This window comes from Leucoraja erinacea, unplaced genomic scaffold (genome assembly GCF_028641065.1).
Source record: "Leucoraja erinacea ecotype New England unplaced genomic scaffold, Leri_hhj_1 Leri_785S, whole genome shotgun sequence".
Classification (NCBI taxonomy): Eukaryota; Metazoa; Chordata; class Chondrichthyes; order Rajiformes; family Rajidae; genus Leucoraja; species Leucoraja erinaceus.
In genome coordinates, this window is record NW_026576713.1 from 42,784 (window position 1) to 60,658 (window position 17,875).

The 17,875-nt window shown below is 44.2% G+C and overlaps 1 protein-coding gene across 1 annotated transcript in view; it reads left to right on the forward strand.

The window, feature by feature from the left end:
* Nucleotides 1-16,845, forward strand: part of LOC129694762 (NXPE family member 3-like) — a 31,172-nt gene extending 14,327 nt beyond the window's left edge. The window contains exons 3-5 of the mRNA XM_055631515.1: nucleotides 9,028-9,101; nucleotides 12,673-12,882; nucleotides 16,169-16,845. Coding sequence (XP_055487490.1) covers nucleotides 9,028-9,101; nucleotides 12,673-12,882; nucleotides 16,169-16,722 — 838 coding nt within the window. The 3' untranslated portion in view covers nucleotides 16,723-16,845. The remainder of the gene's footprint in view (nucleotides 1-9,027; nucleotides 9,102-12,672; nucleotides 12,883-16,168) is intronic.
* Nucleotides 16,846-17,875: the final 1,030 nt, after the last annotated feature.

Below are 17,875 nucleotides of genomic sequence, written 5' to 3' on the forward strand. Positions count from 1 at the left end.
CTGCCTGCGGATTTGCCTCTGGAAAGGCCCTCCTGCAGGGCTTTTGTTGGGAAGATGGTCGCGTGGAGGAGCCATGTAGTGGCCCACGACACCCAGTGGCTCTTCCTGATCCTGCTCCCCTGGCATACTGCTGTTCTCGTCCGCCTGCCCAGCGCTTAAGCCAGCCCAGCCCTGGCCTCCTTTAGCCTTAGCCCTTAAAAAGGAGCATAAAGGATGCGCTAAATGGGAGGAGGCAAGGCACTCCACTCCGCTGTTGCATCAATCCCTCGACAAGGGAGATGGCTAGTGCAATAGCACTGGGGTAGGAGTCAGCTCCCTTGGCATTCAGCCAGTGCCCCTTTACACCGGCGGCACAGGGAGCGGCTCGGTGTCGAGTGAGCGGGAGCATTGAAATAGCTCCACCGCTACCGGTGGCTGCCTCCCAGATAAGGACCCTCGTGTGGAGTTGGGCAGGCAGTCCTTCTCCTGGAGGTGAACTTCATGACCTCCTCTGGCTTGGGGAGACAGACATACTCATTTTTGCTGTCTCCAACCTGTTCCAGCTTGGAGGAAGATGGCTCCTGTAGAACCTGTAAATTGGTAAGATTTCCCCTTACCTGTATGTAGAGGCTGCCTGCCGTTTTCCAGGCGGCGTTGTGGCGGTTCCCGGGCGGTGATTCTCCTAGTCAGGAGTCTGCAGGGCTGCCGGTCGGGTTTTTTTAAATTTCCCGCCGGTCCGCGGCTGTACGGAACAGCTGTTCAGTGGACCGGCATAGCGCAGCTCCCCGCAGCGGTCCGCAGCGTTAGCGGTCCGGGTGGCACCTTTGGTCCGCAGCGTTAGCGGTCCGGGTGGCACCTTTTCCCCGTCACTGTCGGCCCCACGCTGGAGTCGAAACGGGGCCCGCTCACCATGCCTCACTTTGCTCCCGCTGGAGCAAAAACCACAAGGCCCGATTAAGGTAAGTACTTACCTCTCGTCCTTGGATGCGGGAGCTAGCCCGACTCCCGCTGGCTGCCGCGTTCTGCACGCTGTGCGATAATGCCGCATGCGCACTGGAGCTGGGGTCTTCACGGAATCACTCACGTGACTCCGAAGTAAAATCACCATCGATGGCATTTTGCAACAGTTCCTGATTCTCTATTCTGTATCAATATTCTTCCAGTTAAATTGTTGTTAATTATTTTGGTCTTCTCGATAAACTTTATAGACCATGAGCTGAGCATGTGTGAAATAATCAAATGGAAAATAATGTCCAGTCTATGTTTCACGTTTGAGACCCTGCATTAGTTTCAATCTGAGACGACTATCACTTTGGCTCCACAGATGCTGCTTGACCTGCAGAATTCTTCCAGCAGTTTATTTTTTTGTTCCAAATTCCGGCATCTACCATCGCTTGTGACTACCCTCTGTTCTGAAATGATTATTTACAACAATTGTCTCACAATAACTTGCTTTGTAGAAGTTTAGTTGCTAGCAATGTGGCTACAATAGAGACATGCAGTGTTCATACTCATCTACATTAAACTCCATTAGCAAGCCCTGGGCACATTTGCTCAGCTGATCAACACCCTGCCATAGTTCTTGATAATCATCTTCATTGTTTATGAAACTACCCATTTTAATATCATTTGCAAACTCACTTATCATGCTTCCGGAAGTGGCGGCGCTGCCTTGCAGCTGCGGCTCGCCTGCAGTCCGTTTGTCTTTTCTGTTTTTTGTTTTCTCTTGTCCCGTTTTTCGTTTATTTTGGTTTATTTAGTTGTGTATGTGTGTGTATGTGTGGGGGGGGGGGGGTAACATGTTTTATGACTCTTCCTTCGGGGGGGATGCGACCTTTCCTACCGGATCCCCCGTCTCCGTGTCCATCTGCGCTGAGGCCTATCGCGGAGCTGGCGGCCTCCAACTGCGACTGACCTCGAGGCTGCGGAGGCAGAGCCAGGACTTACCAACGCGAGGTTGGTCGACTTCGGGGCTGTGGTTGCGGGGCGACCCAACTTCCGACCCGACTTTGGAGCCTCAGAGGCTCAGCCGCGGGCCAGTGGACAACATCATCGGGAGCTCGAGTTCTGTTTTCCGGAGCTCCCGCAACTACAGCTGCATCCGCTGGACTGGAGGACGGCAGCTTCGATAGCTTCGACCGCCCTGGGCCGCGGAGTTTGAACCGGCCCACTTGCGGAGCACGGATTAAGCCGCGGGACTAATTTACCATCACCCGGCGGGTCACAACATCGGAGGCTTGGATTGCCTCAGCGCAGAGGGAGAGGGAGAGCAAGGAGGGAAGAGACAATGACTTTGGGACTTTAAACTGTGTTGAGTGTTTGTTATTTATTCTATGTTATGACTGCAGGCTAAACCATTTCATTGCACTGAAAAGTGCAATGACAATAAATTGAATCAAATCAAATGCCTTGTACATTCTCATCCAAATCTCAAGCAGATGACAAACAGCGATGGACCCCATACTGATCCCTGAGGCACACCACTATTCACAGACCACCAGTCCAAAAAGCAACCTTCTACCACCATCTACTTCCTACCATGAAGCCAATTTTGTTTCCAGTTAGCTATCTCTCCCTAGACCCCGAGCGGTCTACTCTTCCAGAGCAGACGACCATTGGTTAACCTGCTACAAAGGCCTTGATAAAGTCTATATAGTGTACATCTACAACCCTGCCCTCATTAACCTTCATAGTTGCTTCTTCAAAAAACGAATCAAATTCAGTTCTTTCCATGGAACAGGAGACTGAGGGGTGATTTATTTGAGGTGGATTAAATTATGAAGGCACTGGAGGAGGGAATAGAAAGAGACTATTTTCCTAGCAGACCATAAACATGTAAATGAGTTACTGGAACAATGACTGGATATGCGAAATTTTGTCACCTGGTGCATGAAAAGTTGTGACCTGCCAGGCTTCAGACCTTGTTCTAGAAAATGAGTTTTGCTTGAATTGGGAATAATCTCTGATTTTACTTCAGAGTCACGTGAGTGATTCCGTGAAGAAGCCCGCCAGTGCGCTTGCGCGTCATTACATCTAGCGCATGGTGCAGCGACTGACTGGCAGGTGCACTGCTCGTTCTAGCGGCAAGTTTAAACCTGCAGGCAAGTTTTAAAACTTATTTCCAGGTTCTGTGTTTTGTCTTGCTGGAGGCTCTGTTACAGAGTTTTCCTGCTGGATTAGATTTCGGGGCGAAGTCCAGACGGGCCGCGGGGAAAACGGTTATGGACCGTGGGGATATCCCGGTCCGGACCGCTGAAGCGCGGGTAGCCGGCGGCCGTCGGGTTCGCTACCGAAGTCGCTGACAAAGGGGTCAGCGGCTCCCAGACCGCTATGGTGCCCCAGAAAAGGGGTAAAACCAGGAGTAAGTCGGTCAGGCCTTTGGATTCGGACGAGTCGGGCCAGGAGGGTTTCCCTCCTTCAATGGGTAGTGGCTACGGACGTCTAAACCCACATGGAGCACCTGATGGAGAGGTTGCGCCATAACGATTCTCCAAAGGAGGGAGTTATCAGTGCAGGTATCCTCAGGGGTCTGCGGCAGCACCTGTTTTCAGTGCTGCCTACAAATCTCCCTGTCTCCCGACGGCCGCTGGCATTGGTGAGGCCAATTCTGGAGTATGGGGTACAATTTTGGTCGCCTAATTATAGGAAGGATGTCAACAAAATAGAGAGAGTACAGAGGAGATTTACTAGAATGTTGCCTGGGTTTCAGCAACTAAGTTACAGAGAAAGGTTGAACAAGTTAGGGCTTTATTCTTTGGAGCGCAGAAGGTTAAGAGGGGACTTGATAGAGGTTTTTAAAATGATGAGAGGGATAGACAGAGTTGACGTGGAAAAGCTTTTCCCACTGAGAGTAGGGAAGATTCAAACAAGGGGACATGACTTGAGAATTAAGGGATTGAAGTTTAGGGGTAACATGAGGGGGAACTTTACTCAGAGAGTGGTGGCTGTGTGGAATGAGCTTCCAGTGAAGGTGGTGGAGGCAGGTTCGTTTTTATCATTTAAAAATAAATTGGATAGTTATATGGATGGGAAGGGAATGGAGGGTTATGGTCTGAGCGCAGGTATATGGGACTAGAGGAGATTATGTGTTCGGCACGGACTAGAAGGGTCGAGATGGCCTGTTTCCATGCTGTAATTGTTATATGGTCTGTGGAGGGGAGTGCGAGTGGACAGTGTGTAACTGACTTCAAATTCAAAAGTATGTCCGTGGAAGATACTGGAGCACATGCATATGGCTCTAAGGAAATACTCGCAAACGAAGGGGTTAATGACGGAAGAGTTGGTTCCAGCCGTTGGCAGAAAACCCGGAAGAGGCCAGAGTTCCCCTCACGCTATAGGGTGATTTCACCAAATGTCAAATGAGCGTAGATCCCCCCTCACGTGACCGAAAATTTTAACTGGAGGACATATGTCACTTCGGTACATGTTAGTGAATGGGGAAACACGCACTTTCCCACCCGTTAAAAACATGGAAAACGGCCGATTTTTGAGCTGAAATTTTCTGTGTTAGTCGGGGTGACCGTGAAGCACAGCGACCTAAATATCGGGAATTATTGCATTTGCTCGCTGCATTTCATCAAAAGTAAGGCATTATTAACTTGATGAAATTCAGCGAGCAAACGCGATAATTCCCAATATTTTGGATCTTTAAATCTCCACGGCAAATGTCGGCTGTTCACTTCCGCTGTTTTCCACCTTCAGTTCCCTCTTGTAATTACCTTACTTTCTATCTTTTTTTTTGCCTGAAAATTTAGGTCGCTGTGCTTCACGGTCACCCCGACTAGCACAGAAAATTTCAGCTCAAAAATCGGCCGTTTTCCATGTTTTTAACGGATGGGAAAGTGCGTGTTTCCCCATTCACTAACATGTACCGAAGTGACATATGTCCTCCAGTTAAAATTTTCGGTCACGTGAGGGGGGATCTACGGTCATTTGACATTTGGTGAAATCACCCTATAAGTGCTGGCTGTGAACAGCGCTATCAGGGGTGAAATTTGAGGCATGAAACCAGCCACCGAATCTTCTCTTCGGGTAAGATTTATCCAACAGGTATACCTGGATGAGGAAGCAAAAGTTGTCGGGCTGATCAAGGTACCAACGACGAACAAAGCTTCATCGTTTCGGCGACAACACACTCCATGCTTCATCGGCAGTAAGCAGATCACTGAAGCTGGTGGCAGCTTGAAAGCTGGGCAGAGGTCTTTCAGGCCAAGGTCCAAGCCGGTCTCAGGAAATATGGAATCCACACACCCTACCAGTCCTACTCTCCAATCAAGGACGGGAATAGAACCCACATCAGGGGCCTTTGTGCTTACCATAAGACCACTGGTAACCATGGAGGTAGGTGGGTCTGGTTCTTCAGAAACATGGGGTATGTGGACCATTTACAAGTTGGTAATATTTACACTTGTTTTTTGTACAAATGACAATGATAACATGAGATTCAGATCCGTTTATAAACTAAATGATCATATTGAATGGCGGTGCAGGCTCGAAGGGCCGAATGGCCTACTCCTGCACCTAATTTCTATGTTTCTATGTGATTGGTTTATTTTACACAGTATACAATGGTTCCAAGCATGGCTTGGAATTGGGGCCAGAGTTGTCTTTCGAGGCAGGCTCGTTATTAAGTCCAGGATTGCCTTTCGAGACAAGCTCGGGAATCTGGTCAGAGTTTTCGTTCGAGGCAGGCTGGGAATTATGGCAGTCGTGGCCTGTTTATTGTGAACGATGGAGGATGTCGATTCATCCTTTATTTAACTCGCATGTGCAACATAGACTTTTCAGAATATAGAACTTCCTTACTGTTAAACAACTGATTTCCATTCTCAGGGATCACCAGAGACATTTGAAATTTATCTGGATGGGACAATTATAACAGTTAAAGGGTTGCAAAATGTGCTAAATTCAGCTCCCAGGTTATTTACCAAATTACTAAACCGGTGCTTGGACTGCCAAAAGCTCAAAAACACTTGTTCTGGCTTATCTGGATGATATTCTAAACGCTGTATTTTGCTAAAATCAACAGTTTCAGCCTCAAACTATAATTGAGAATTTGAGGTTCCTCATCCATCCAGTTAAATTTAAGTTGCTACCAACTAGCGTTATTGATTATGGGATTTACCTTTAATTATTAATTTGTCTGTGACTCCGCCCTGGGGAAGAGAGTGGAAACAATAGAAGCCTGTAACAACCTTGTTGTTATGAAGCAGCCTTCTATTCATCAAGTGTAATTGGCAATATAGCAGCTGTGTTTCAGCTGTGCAAATTGAGCCTTGCATTATCAGAACTTACAACGTGCAAAGTAGTAACCTCTCAGGTGCCATGTAGGTCATTGTTAACAGACCTATGCCTTACCAGCTGAAGCTACCAAAGTCACAATTGTGGATGAACAGTATTCAGCATTGCTCCAGTAGCTTTTGGTCACTAAATCTTCAGTTATATTACAAAGTGATGCTAGTGCTCAAAGATGGAAAATTACCAATGCCATCTCTAGTCACGGAGGCAGATGGGATTTGCATGCGTTACCATTCCCCAGTTATTGGTATCAACTACCTAAAGACACTCTGTGCATTCTATGGGTTAAAGGGTTAAAAATAAATTGGATAGTTATATGGATGGGAAGGGAATGAAGGGTTATGGTATGAGCGCAGGTATATGGGACTAGGGGAGATTATGTGTTCGGCACGGACTAGAAGGGTCGAGATGGCCTGTTTCCGTGCTGTAATTGTTATATGGTTATATGGTTATTGTGCGAATATGCATAATTGGCATGCTCAATTCCAAGCTGATACATTGTGATGGTAGCATATGTTAGTCACATGGGTTCAATCCAGTCATATTTACCTAACCTCATTTGGTGCTGGTGTATCATCACGTAAAATCAATGACAACACAGAATGGATGTATTTTATGACGTTATGGCTCAATGAAACACCGAATATCGATATGTTTGTATCCAGGCTCATTCACCGGTTGCATAAATATGTGGTTCACAGTGGCGAGAGATACATTCTTGCTACATGGGGGAGGAATGTTCTTTTATGCCTTTTCTCTATTTTGCCTCGTCAGTTGGGTATTGCAATAAATTCAGCAAGATCCCGCTTCAGAGTTTTTCGTACTGTCTGACTGGCCTATGCAGGCATGGTTCCCGCTTATATTGGGAATATAATATAACCTTATATGGTTATTCTAAACATAAAACTTTGCTGGTTCAGCCTGTGACTCAGGAAACCAGCCCCTGCATGATAAAATCAATTCATTGACTTGCAGACTCTGAGAAGACTGCTCCTGCGGCTCGGATTGTCAGACCGATCCATGTGTGTGCTCACTGCAGAGTGCAGGGCTAGCACCAAAACATCAGTACATTTCCTCTTCAGGAGATGGGAAGTGTTTTGTTTAAATACTATGTTACATATAATATGGCATGGATTACTGACGTCTTGGAGTTAATTTCAAATCGGTCTTTGACAATAAATTGTTATAAAGCCATTAACTTAGCCCAACGTGCCTTCTCATCATATTTGCTGCAGCGAGCGGGACCCACTCTGTCGTGTCTCTCCCTTTGATATCCAGTTTATAAAGGATATCTTTAACACGAGTTCTCCCAGGCCCAAGCACACAGACGTATGGGATATTGTAATTGTGTTAACACTACTTCACCAGGGTTGCTCCAGCTACATCCTTATCTTTGGCCCGGCTGTCATGAGTTAGTTATCCTCAGGGCTCTGGTCTCAGTGCAACGGGTCCAGTGACTACATAAATTGCGACTGGACAGGATGGTTACACCTACAAAATAATATAATATTTTACGTTTATGATTTAGTTAAGTAGAGCAACCCAGGGGCATCAGGTCTCAAACTAGTTCTCACGGCATACCCCATGCACCTTCGGTTATGTGTGGTCACACATTTACAACAATACGTCAAGGTCACCTAGAGCCTTAGAGGCTCTGATACTAGCAATGTTTGTTAGTTACGAAAAACCTCATTAGAAGGTATCAGTTCAGACCATCTCCAGGTGGCTAAAACGGGTTTTTGCCTTATGCAGGAGTATATATTAATATTTTCTAATCTCACTCCACCAGGGCTGCTACAACATCAGCAGCAAGGGTTATGGCTGGACCACATCCTAGTGACTGCAGGATGGTCTAATGAACGAGCTTTCCAAACATTTTATAATAACCCATAGCCAGACCGGGGGTATTTGCCAACTCTATTTTAGGATCTATTTTATAGTTCCTCCCAGATGAGAGGGGTTACTATTATTATTATTATTTGTTCATTAAATAGCATCAGCATGTTTTAAATCCATGTCACGTCTGTATGCGTTATCAATGTTTCCATTGTCTGTGGTCAACTGATGCTGTTGTGTTTGTGTGGACTTTTCCACGGCATGAAATTACAGAGCTTTGAAATCTTCACGGAATCACTCACGTGACACCGAAGTAAAATAGTAAGATTAAACGAGAACTTACTAGTTTGAAGTTTGATCTTCATTTTATGAGGAGTTACGATGAGCGATTACGTGCCCTCTGCTCCCAACACTCGTATCATAAAGGTCATCTGGTAATTCTAGGTTTCTCTAATCTTACTGTGTCACTTCAACTACTGTTGTCTGTGATTTCACACCGCTGTTTTGAAGATTGACGCGCATGCCCACTGGCGGGCTTCTTCACGTAATCCCTCATCGTAACTCTTCATAAAATAAAGATCAAACATCAAACTGGTAATTTCTCGTTTAATCTTACTATTATCCTCTAACCTGATGTTTTAGTTGTTAGTTACAAAGTCTGATATTTTAAGAAAATCAATTGTTACCTGTAGAATAATGTAATTTAACGTAGATCAATTTGGATTTAGATGGATTTCTTAAATTACAGGTTCCATACTATTCAGAAGATGACATTTGAAGCTAAAATTGTGGAAGCTACGTTAATTACGATGTGCTAGGTTTGATAAGTAGATTATTTGATGACTTTCTTGGACTGTCCTTTGTATGCATGTTATATTGACACAGTGACTTAATGAATGGTATTAACATTTGCAGTAAAGTCAACCTCAACATACCCATATTACCCTGTGCCATGGGTTATATAATCGTAGAGCCGTCACCTCAACCAGGTAAGATCATTTTCAATCATGTCTAAAAAAATTATAGTCTAGTGTATTGGAGGAAATAATAATAGAATAGTGAAGCAGTTCCTCGCTATAAATATGCAGACCTTACAAACAAAATATAACTTTACAGCACATGTAGTTCTTTCTTGAATTTGAAGAACATTTAAGTTATAATTTAATCAGCAAAATGTATTATTTTCCAGGACTAGTATTGATTCAATATTATGCACCTCTCAACCAATACAATCCATTTATTCGTATAGGAGATATGGTTGCCAATTGTATTTTTATAATTTTAATACATGGTTGAAAATATAATCTAAGATAAAACTGCATTTTCTGGGATTTAAATCTCTTTCCTGGTGTGGACCATCAGTAGTAGAGGCAGATCATCACCCAACATACATCTACTCAGTGCAGTTCTTCCATTGAGTTCACTGAGCCAGATACTACTAATCACTTTGGTGATATGAAATTTTAAAGTAGCAATTCTGTGACCTCCTCTGGCAGTTCATTCCAGATGTGAAAAATATGCATCTGAGATCTTTCTTACCCTATGCTCTTTAACTTTAGAATCCTCTAAATTGGGATAAATACTGGGTGTTCACTTTATTGCTGCCTCTCATAATTTGATATACTTTATCTGTAGTAACTCCATCTGCACCATTTTACAAGGTTGTACTATTTACTGTGCAAGTCCTGCCCTGGTTGACAGACCAACATGCAACGTATCACACTGATCACAGTTACATTCCATTGGCCAGTCCTTAGCTCACCTCCCCAACTGATCTATTCTGTTATGTACTTCAATATTACTGTGAGGTTTGAGAGAGCATAGGGTAAGAAGGATCTCGGGCATCATTCTCACTCTGGAATGCTACTTAATAAGATAGAAATTGATAGGAAAGGTTTTGACAGTTAGAGGCTAAATGTGGGCAAATGGGACAAGCTCAGAATCCTAGAATGCTCAACACGGACAAAGCAGTCCGAAGTTGCCATGCTCTATAGCTCTGTGATTCAGTAGAATATGGAGAAAATGAGCCCTGTTGTGTAAGTATTACTCACTGTCCACCATTTCAGCAATTTAGGTATAAATTTACTAACAATGTTAACAAACAGCAGTGGACCCACACTGACCCCGGCCATGCACAACTGGTCACAGGCCTTCAATCAGAAAAACAACCTCCACAACTACCCTTTGTCCTCCAAACCAATTTTGAATCCAATTTCCAGCCTACCTTGGAATCCATATGATCTGATCTTGCAAACAAGCTTACCAATGTGTGATCTTGTTAAAGGCTTTGCTAAAGTCCATAAAGAGAATATTCACTGCCCTGACCTCATCAGTCGTTTGTTGACATCGAAAAAAACCTGACAGATTCACGAGACACAATTTTCCGCAACCAAAGCCTTAGTGACTATTCTCACCAATTCTGTCCCCTAGAATCCCTTCCAACAACTCTCCCACCACTGGTAGCTGGCTCGCTGACCTGTAGTTCCCTGATTTGTCCTGGAGCCTTTCCCAAATAATGGTGCAACATTAGCCACCCTCCCAGTTTTCAGAAATTCATTTCTGGCTAATTGATCTTAACAAAGGAACCATCCACCCAGCTGGCCTGCTGCCAACCTAATTGACACAACATTGTTCACGTACTGCTCAGATTAGTTTACTTTGTACATTCTGTACATGGAAATTATACCTAACCACTCAAAAATGTATTGATAGCCAAAGGCAAAATGTTTCTCTTTAGATATGTTAAGGGAAAAAGAGTAGCAAAGTCAAATGTGGGTCCCTTGAAGGCAGACACGTGTGAAATTATTAAGGGCAACAAGGAAATGGCAAAATAGTTGAATAGGTACTTCGGATCTGTCCACTAAGGGAGACACAAACAATTTCCCAGATGTACTGGAGGACAGAGGATCTAAGGGGGCAGAGGAACTGAAATACATTTTCATTAGGCGAGAAACAGTATTGGGTAGGCCAATGGGACTGAAGGTGGATAAATCCCCTGGGCCTGATGGTCCGCATCCCAGGGTCCTCAGGGAGGTGGCTCTAGAAATAGTGGATGCATTAGTGATCATTTTCCAATGTTCAATATATTCAGGATCAGTTCCTGTAGATTGGAGGATAGCTAATGTTATCCCACTTTTCAAGAAAGGAGCGAGAGAGAAAACAGGGATTTACAGACCAGTTATCCTGACTTTGGTGGTGGGAAAGATGCTGGAGTCAATTATTAAAGAGGTAATAGTGGGACATTTGGATAGCAGAAAAAGGATCCAAGTCAACATGGATTTATGAAAGGAAAATCATGCTTGACTGATCTTCTGGAATTTTTTGAGGATGTGACAAGTGAAATGAATGAAGGGGTGCCAGTGGATATAGTGTATCTAGACTTCCAGAAAGCCTTTAATAATAAGGTCCCGCACGGGAGACTGGTGACTAAAATTAGAGCGCATGGTATTGGGGGTAGGATGTTAACATGGATAGAACATTGATTGGTAGACCGGAAGCAAAGAGTAGGAGTGAACTGGTCCTTTTCAGAATGCAGGCAGTGGTGAGTAGAGTGCCGCAAGGCTCAGTGTTGGGGCCGCAACTGTTTACCATATATATTAATGATTTGGAAGAGGGAATTAGGAGCAACACTAGCAAGTTTACGGATGACACAAAGCTGGGTGGCAGTGTGAACTGTGAAGAGGACATTAGGAGGTTGCAGTGTGACCTGGACAGGTGGAGTGAGTGGGCAGATGCGTGGCAGATGCAGTATAATATAGATAAATGTGAGGTTATTCACTTTGGCGGCAAAAACAAGAGGGCAGATTATTATCGCAATGGGGTTAGTAAGGGGAAGGTGCAGCGAGACCTGGGTGTCCTTGTACACCGGTCACTGAAAGTTGGCTTACAGGTACAGCAGGCAGTGAAGAAAGCTAATGGAATGTTGACCTTCATAACAAGAGGATTTCAGTATAGGATTAAAAAGCTTCTTCTGCAGTTGTATAGGGTTCTGGTGAGACCACATCTGGAGTATTGTGTACAGTTTTGGTCTCCTAATTTGAGGAAGGCAGTGCAGCGTAGGTTCACAAGATTGATCCATGGGATAGCGGGATTGTCATATGAGGAAATATTGAAAAGACTAGGCTTGTATTCACTGGAGTTTAGAAGGATGAAGGGGGTCTTATAGAAGCATTTAAAATTATAAAAGGACTGGACAAACTAGATGCAGGAAAAATTCCCCAATATTGGGCGAGTCCAGAACCAGGGGCCACAGTCTTATAATAAAGGGGAGGTCATTTAAGACTGAGGTGAGAAAAAACTTTTTCTTCCAGAGAGTTGTGAATTTATGGAATTCCCTGCCACAGAGGGCAGTGGAGGCCAAATCACTGGATGGATTTAAGAGAGAGTTAGTTAGAGCTCTAGGGGCTAGTGGAGTCAAGGAATATGGGGCGAAGGCAGGCATGGGTTATTGATAGGGGACGAACAGCCATGATCGCAATGAATGGCGGTGCTGGCTCGAAGGGCCGAATGGCCTTCTCCTGCACCTATTTTCTATGTTTCTATGTTTCCCCTTATATTCAGCCACAGTTCTTGACGAATGTGTTCGGGGAAAACCAATGACTACACCGTCTGGCTTTTATTATAAGGACCAGTGGATGCCACTGACCTGCAATATTCGTCGCTTCAACACTCCTGCAAAAGTTACCGAGTGCCTCCGAAGAAAAAAAGTTCATCTGTTTGGAGATTCCACTATGCGTCAGTGGTTTGAATACTTGACTGCATTTGTTCCAGGTTAGTGTGATTTATCACTCTATACAGATTTGTCTGGCTTATTTGTCTATCCGTTTTATATCCAAATACAAAACTGAAATAAGGAAAAGAGTTAAATGAGAAAGGAAATGAGAAATTACAGCAATTGTCTGAGTAGCCAGTCTTAAATGTGGTACTAACAGAGTGCAAGTGGATCAGTGAAATGAACCAAGGTAATTGTAGACAATCATCTTACTGAAATAGTGTGGAACAGGGCGGAGATGGATGTAGAAGTGATTTAGAGAAGTGAAATGCCAAGGACCCTGACGCTATGGTGTAGAAAGTTATATGACCTCAGGAGCATAGTCAAGGTCAGATAGACAATAGGTGCAAGAGTAGGCCATTCGTCCCTTCGAGTCAGTACCGCCATTCAATGTGATCATGGCTGATCATCCACAATCCGTTCCCATTCCTACCTTCTCCCCATATCCCCAGACTCCACTATCTTTAAGAGCCCTATCAAGCTCTCTCTTGAAAGTATTCAGAGAACCGGCCTCCACTGCCCTCTGAGGCAGAGAATCCCACAGACTCACAAGTGTTTCCTCATCTCTGTTCTAAATGCTTTACCCCTTATTCTTAAACTGTGGCCCTTGGTTGAGGACTCCCCCAACATCTGGAACATGTTTCCTGCCTCTCGCGTGTCCAAACCCTTAATGAATGAATGAATGACTGAATGCGTTTATTGTCATTGCACAATACTGTACAACGAAATTCCATTACATCTCCTCCGGTTAAAAAAATACAAACACGACAACCATTGACACATATGTACACTTATTCGTAAAATAATAAATAAGTATTTGAAAAGAATTTAAAAGAATTTGGCGGCATTTCTTGGAATTACATTTTGTTTCCCCAGTGTTCTCTGTTGGAATTAAGCTCTTTTATCGCACATGGGTAGAAATTATTTTTTAGTCTAAGAGTAAACCTAGCAATTATAGGCCCCCGATCAGTCTGAAGAAGGGTTTCGGCCCGAAACGTTGCCTATTTCCTTCGCTCCATAGATGCTGCTGCACCCGCTGAGTTTCTCCAGCTTTTTTGTGTAACGCTAGCAATTGTAGACCTGTTAGTTTGACTTCAGTGGTGGGCAAATTAATGGAAAAGATACTTAGAGATAATATATATAAGCATCTGGATAAACAGGGTCTGATTAGGGACATTCAGCATGGATTTGTGCCTGGAAGGTCATGCTTGACTAATCTTCTTGAATTTTTTGAAGAGGTTACTAGGGAAATTGACGAGTGTAAAGCAGTGGATGTTGGCTATATGGACTTTAGTAAGGCCTTTGACAAGGTTCCTCATGGAAGCCTGGTTAAGAAGGTTCAACTGTTGGGTATAAATGCAGGAGTAGCAAGATGGATTCAACAGTGGCTGAATGGAAGAAGCCAGAGGGTAATGGTGGATGGCTGTTTGTCGGGTTGGAGTCAGATGACTAGTGGGGTGCCTCAGGGATCTGTGTTGGGTCCTTTGTTGTTTGTCATGTACATCAATGATCTGGATGAAGGTGTGGTAAATTGGATTAGTAAGTATGTAGATGATACCAAGATAGGGGGTGTTGTGGATAATGAAGAGGATTTCCAAAGTCTACAGAGTGATTTAGACCATTTGGAAGAATGGGCTGAAAGATGGCAGATGGAGTTTAATGCTGATAAATGTGAGGTGCTACACCTTGGCAGGACAAATCAAAATAGGACGTACATGGTAAATGGTAGGGAATTGAAGAATACAGTTGAACAGAGGGATCTGGGAATAACCGTGCATAGTTCCTTGAAGGTGGAATCTCATATAGATAGGGTGGTAAAGAAAGCTTTTGGTATGCTAGCCTTTATAAATCAGAGCATTGAGTATAGAAGCTGGGATGTAATGTTAAAATTGTACAAGGCATTGGTGAGACCAAATCTGGAGTATGGTGTACAATTTTGGTCGCCCAATTATAGGAAGGATGTCACAAATGCCCTCAGACAGGGCGGTACCCTGGTAGGCCCATTGTTGGCTAGGGAAGGTGTGATCTCAAGAGGGAAGCAATGTGGAGACTGGGGAACTGGTTAAATGACTAGGTTGAGGAAGCAGGTGAGAGTGGAGTGAAGTATAAGTATGTTACTTAAAATTATCGAATCATCATTCATACCGCTGGGATGTAAGCTACCCAAGTGAAATATGAGGTGCCGGACATCCAATTTGCGAGTGGCCTCACTCTGGCAATGGAGGAGGCCCAGGACAGAAAGGTTAGTGTGGGAATGGGAGGGGTGTTGAAATAGTTGGCAATCAGGATATCCTGTCGTCTCTGTGCATCGAGTGTAAGTATTCAGCAAAATAAGTCTACGTTTCGTCAAGTACAAATATGTTAAGTCGCCAAGTCTACATTTGTTTTCACTGATGTACATTGGAGCCCACATTGGGAACACCAGATGTAGTAGGTGGGGTTAGAAGAAGTACATGTGAACCTCCGTCTCAGATGAAAGGACTGTCGGGGTCCCTGGACAAAGCCAAGTTTGGAGATGCATGGACATTTGAGGAGATCTATATCGGCTATAGGCAGTCGGGATCAAGCAAATCCCTCACTGAGTATAAGAAGCGCAGGAGTTTACTGAAATCAATCCGAAAGGCATAAAGAGGACATGATCTGGCCGTCAAGATAAAGGCAAATCCAATAAATTCTACAGGTCTATTAAGAGGAAAAGGGAGGCTATAGAGAAAATATTACAATAGGTATTAGCACAGCCATTTTTGTGTAGTGCCACGAGAGTTGAGGTAGGTATTAAATGAAAATGTCTAATCAGCTTTTTTACTGAGGAAATGGTCGTGGAAGCTAAGGAATTGGGACATAGATGTTGATGTCTTGGACCATATATGATTTATCAAAGAGAAGGTACTGATGGTTTTAAAGTCCTCGAAGGTGGATAATTCCCAATAGCCTGACCAAGTACGTCCTCTATGGAGCCTAGGTGGAATATAGATGCCTCTGGTGTAATGGCAGTGTTAGATGGGGAACATAAAGATGGTCTCATCACTTTGAGTTTGGTACTTCAAACGCTCAAGAACGAAGGAGGGTGCAGTAAGTGGTGGACATTACAGATACTGTCCTCCCCACCATCCTCACTTTGAAAATTATCTCCCTTTGTTCAACCTTTACCTTGGGTGGCAGGTAAATTGACAGCTCCCTTTGTTGTGATATTGTTTGGATTGAAGTGCCTATCCCAGTTTCCTCAATATTAACATTGCCAATATTGTGACATCAATTTAAGTGTTCAGGTATTTTTCTGTTTAGGTATTAGAAGATTTGACCTTGGAAATACAGAAATAATTGGCCCTCAGTGTGCCTTCGACGTGCAAAACAACATCATGCTGAAATATTTTATTCATGGCCCGCCAATTCAATTCGCCACCATTTCAAGCCAGCATCTGTACTATATTTCAAATAAACTGAATGAAATTGTAGGAGGGAAAGACACAGTTATTAGCATTGCTATATGTGCCCATTTCGGCCCTTTCCCAGCAGAATGGTACATCAGAAGGCTGCAGCATATTCGAAGATCGGTTCTACAGCTGCTCAGCAGGAATCCAGATACGGTGGTTGTTATAAGGTCTATGAATGTACGGGCCCTGACACAAGCTGTAATTCTTAACTACAGTGACTGGTTCACTTTTCAACTTAATTCACTGATGAGAAAGATGTTTGCCGGCATCAACGTAGCATTTGTGGATGCATGGGAAATGACCATAGCCCACTACCTGCCCCATAACCTACACCCTCAACAAATCATAGTAAAGAATCAAATAGATGTATTTCTTTCACACGTGTGCCCTTCCAAAAAGAGGTAACAACATCTGCTTACCATGCATCACCACAATTACATTGCAAATCATAGATCTATCTAAAACTGAATGTAATTTTAAATATTTTCAAAATTTTGATTTCTAATTTTTGAATTCATCTTTGTCACTATATTGTTTGATTTAATTATATTATTTTAATTAGTTATAATGCTTAACTATTACCTGACATTAATAATGTTAGCTTTGATATAAAATCTTTGTTTGTGTGGAATAAATTAATTTGGAGGGAAATTAAAGGAAAAGCAGACTAAGTGGGACCCGTTGGGTCCCAGTCACACGGGGGCCTGGTCCCCCAATGCAAACCGTTCCCCAATGGGGGGCGGGGGTGTGTGGGGGTGCAGGGGAGGAGAGGAGTGGGGGAAGGGATGTGTGTGGGAGAGGGGATATGGGGGAGAAAATGAGGTTGTGGGGGAGGGGTGTGTGTGGGGGAAGGGGCGTGTGGGGAGAGGGGTGTGGGGGTGGGGCATGTGGGTGAGAGTAGTGTGGGGAAGGCGGGCTGTGCAGACGGGGTGTGGGGGAGGGGGCTATTGGAGGTGCTGTGGGGGAGGGGGGATGTGGGTTAGGGGCATGTGGGGTAGGGGGTGTGTGCGGGGGAGAGGGTGTGGGAGGAGGGGCGGTATGGGGGTAGGTAGTGTGTGTGGGGGAGAGGGGGGTTTATGGGTGTATGTGTGGGGTGTGTGGGGGAAGGGGGGGTGGGGTAGGAGGGGGGAAGCAGTCAACATGATCTAAGACCTTTCCCACCCAAGCCATTCATTCTTGTCCTCGCTCGGGCAGATGACACAGAAGCTTGAACGCGCCCACCGCCACTCTCAGGAACAGCTCCTTCGGTATCAGGAAAACCCTTCCATAGGCTGGGGAACTGTCTACTTCCCCTCTACCCCATTGCAAACATTGCCCCTTGTCTCTGGAACGGGTGCACTACAATGCTGAAAACTATATATTCTACACTCTGGATTTCTCCCTTCACTTTACCTATTGTACATGAGTTTGGTTTGATGGTATTGATATGTAATATTATCTGATTTAATTGGACAGCATGCAAAATAAATCTTTGCACTGTACCTTAGTACATGTGACAATAATGAACCTCACCTGACCTGATGGCATACTTTGCAAGTCTGTAATGGTACAGTATGTG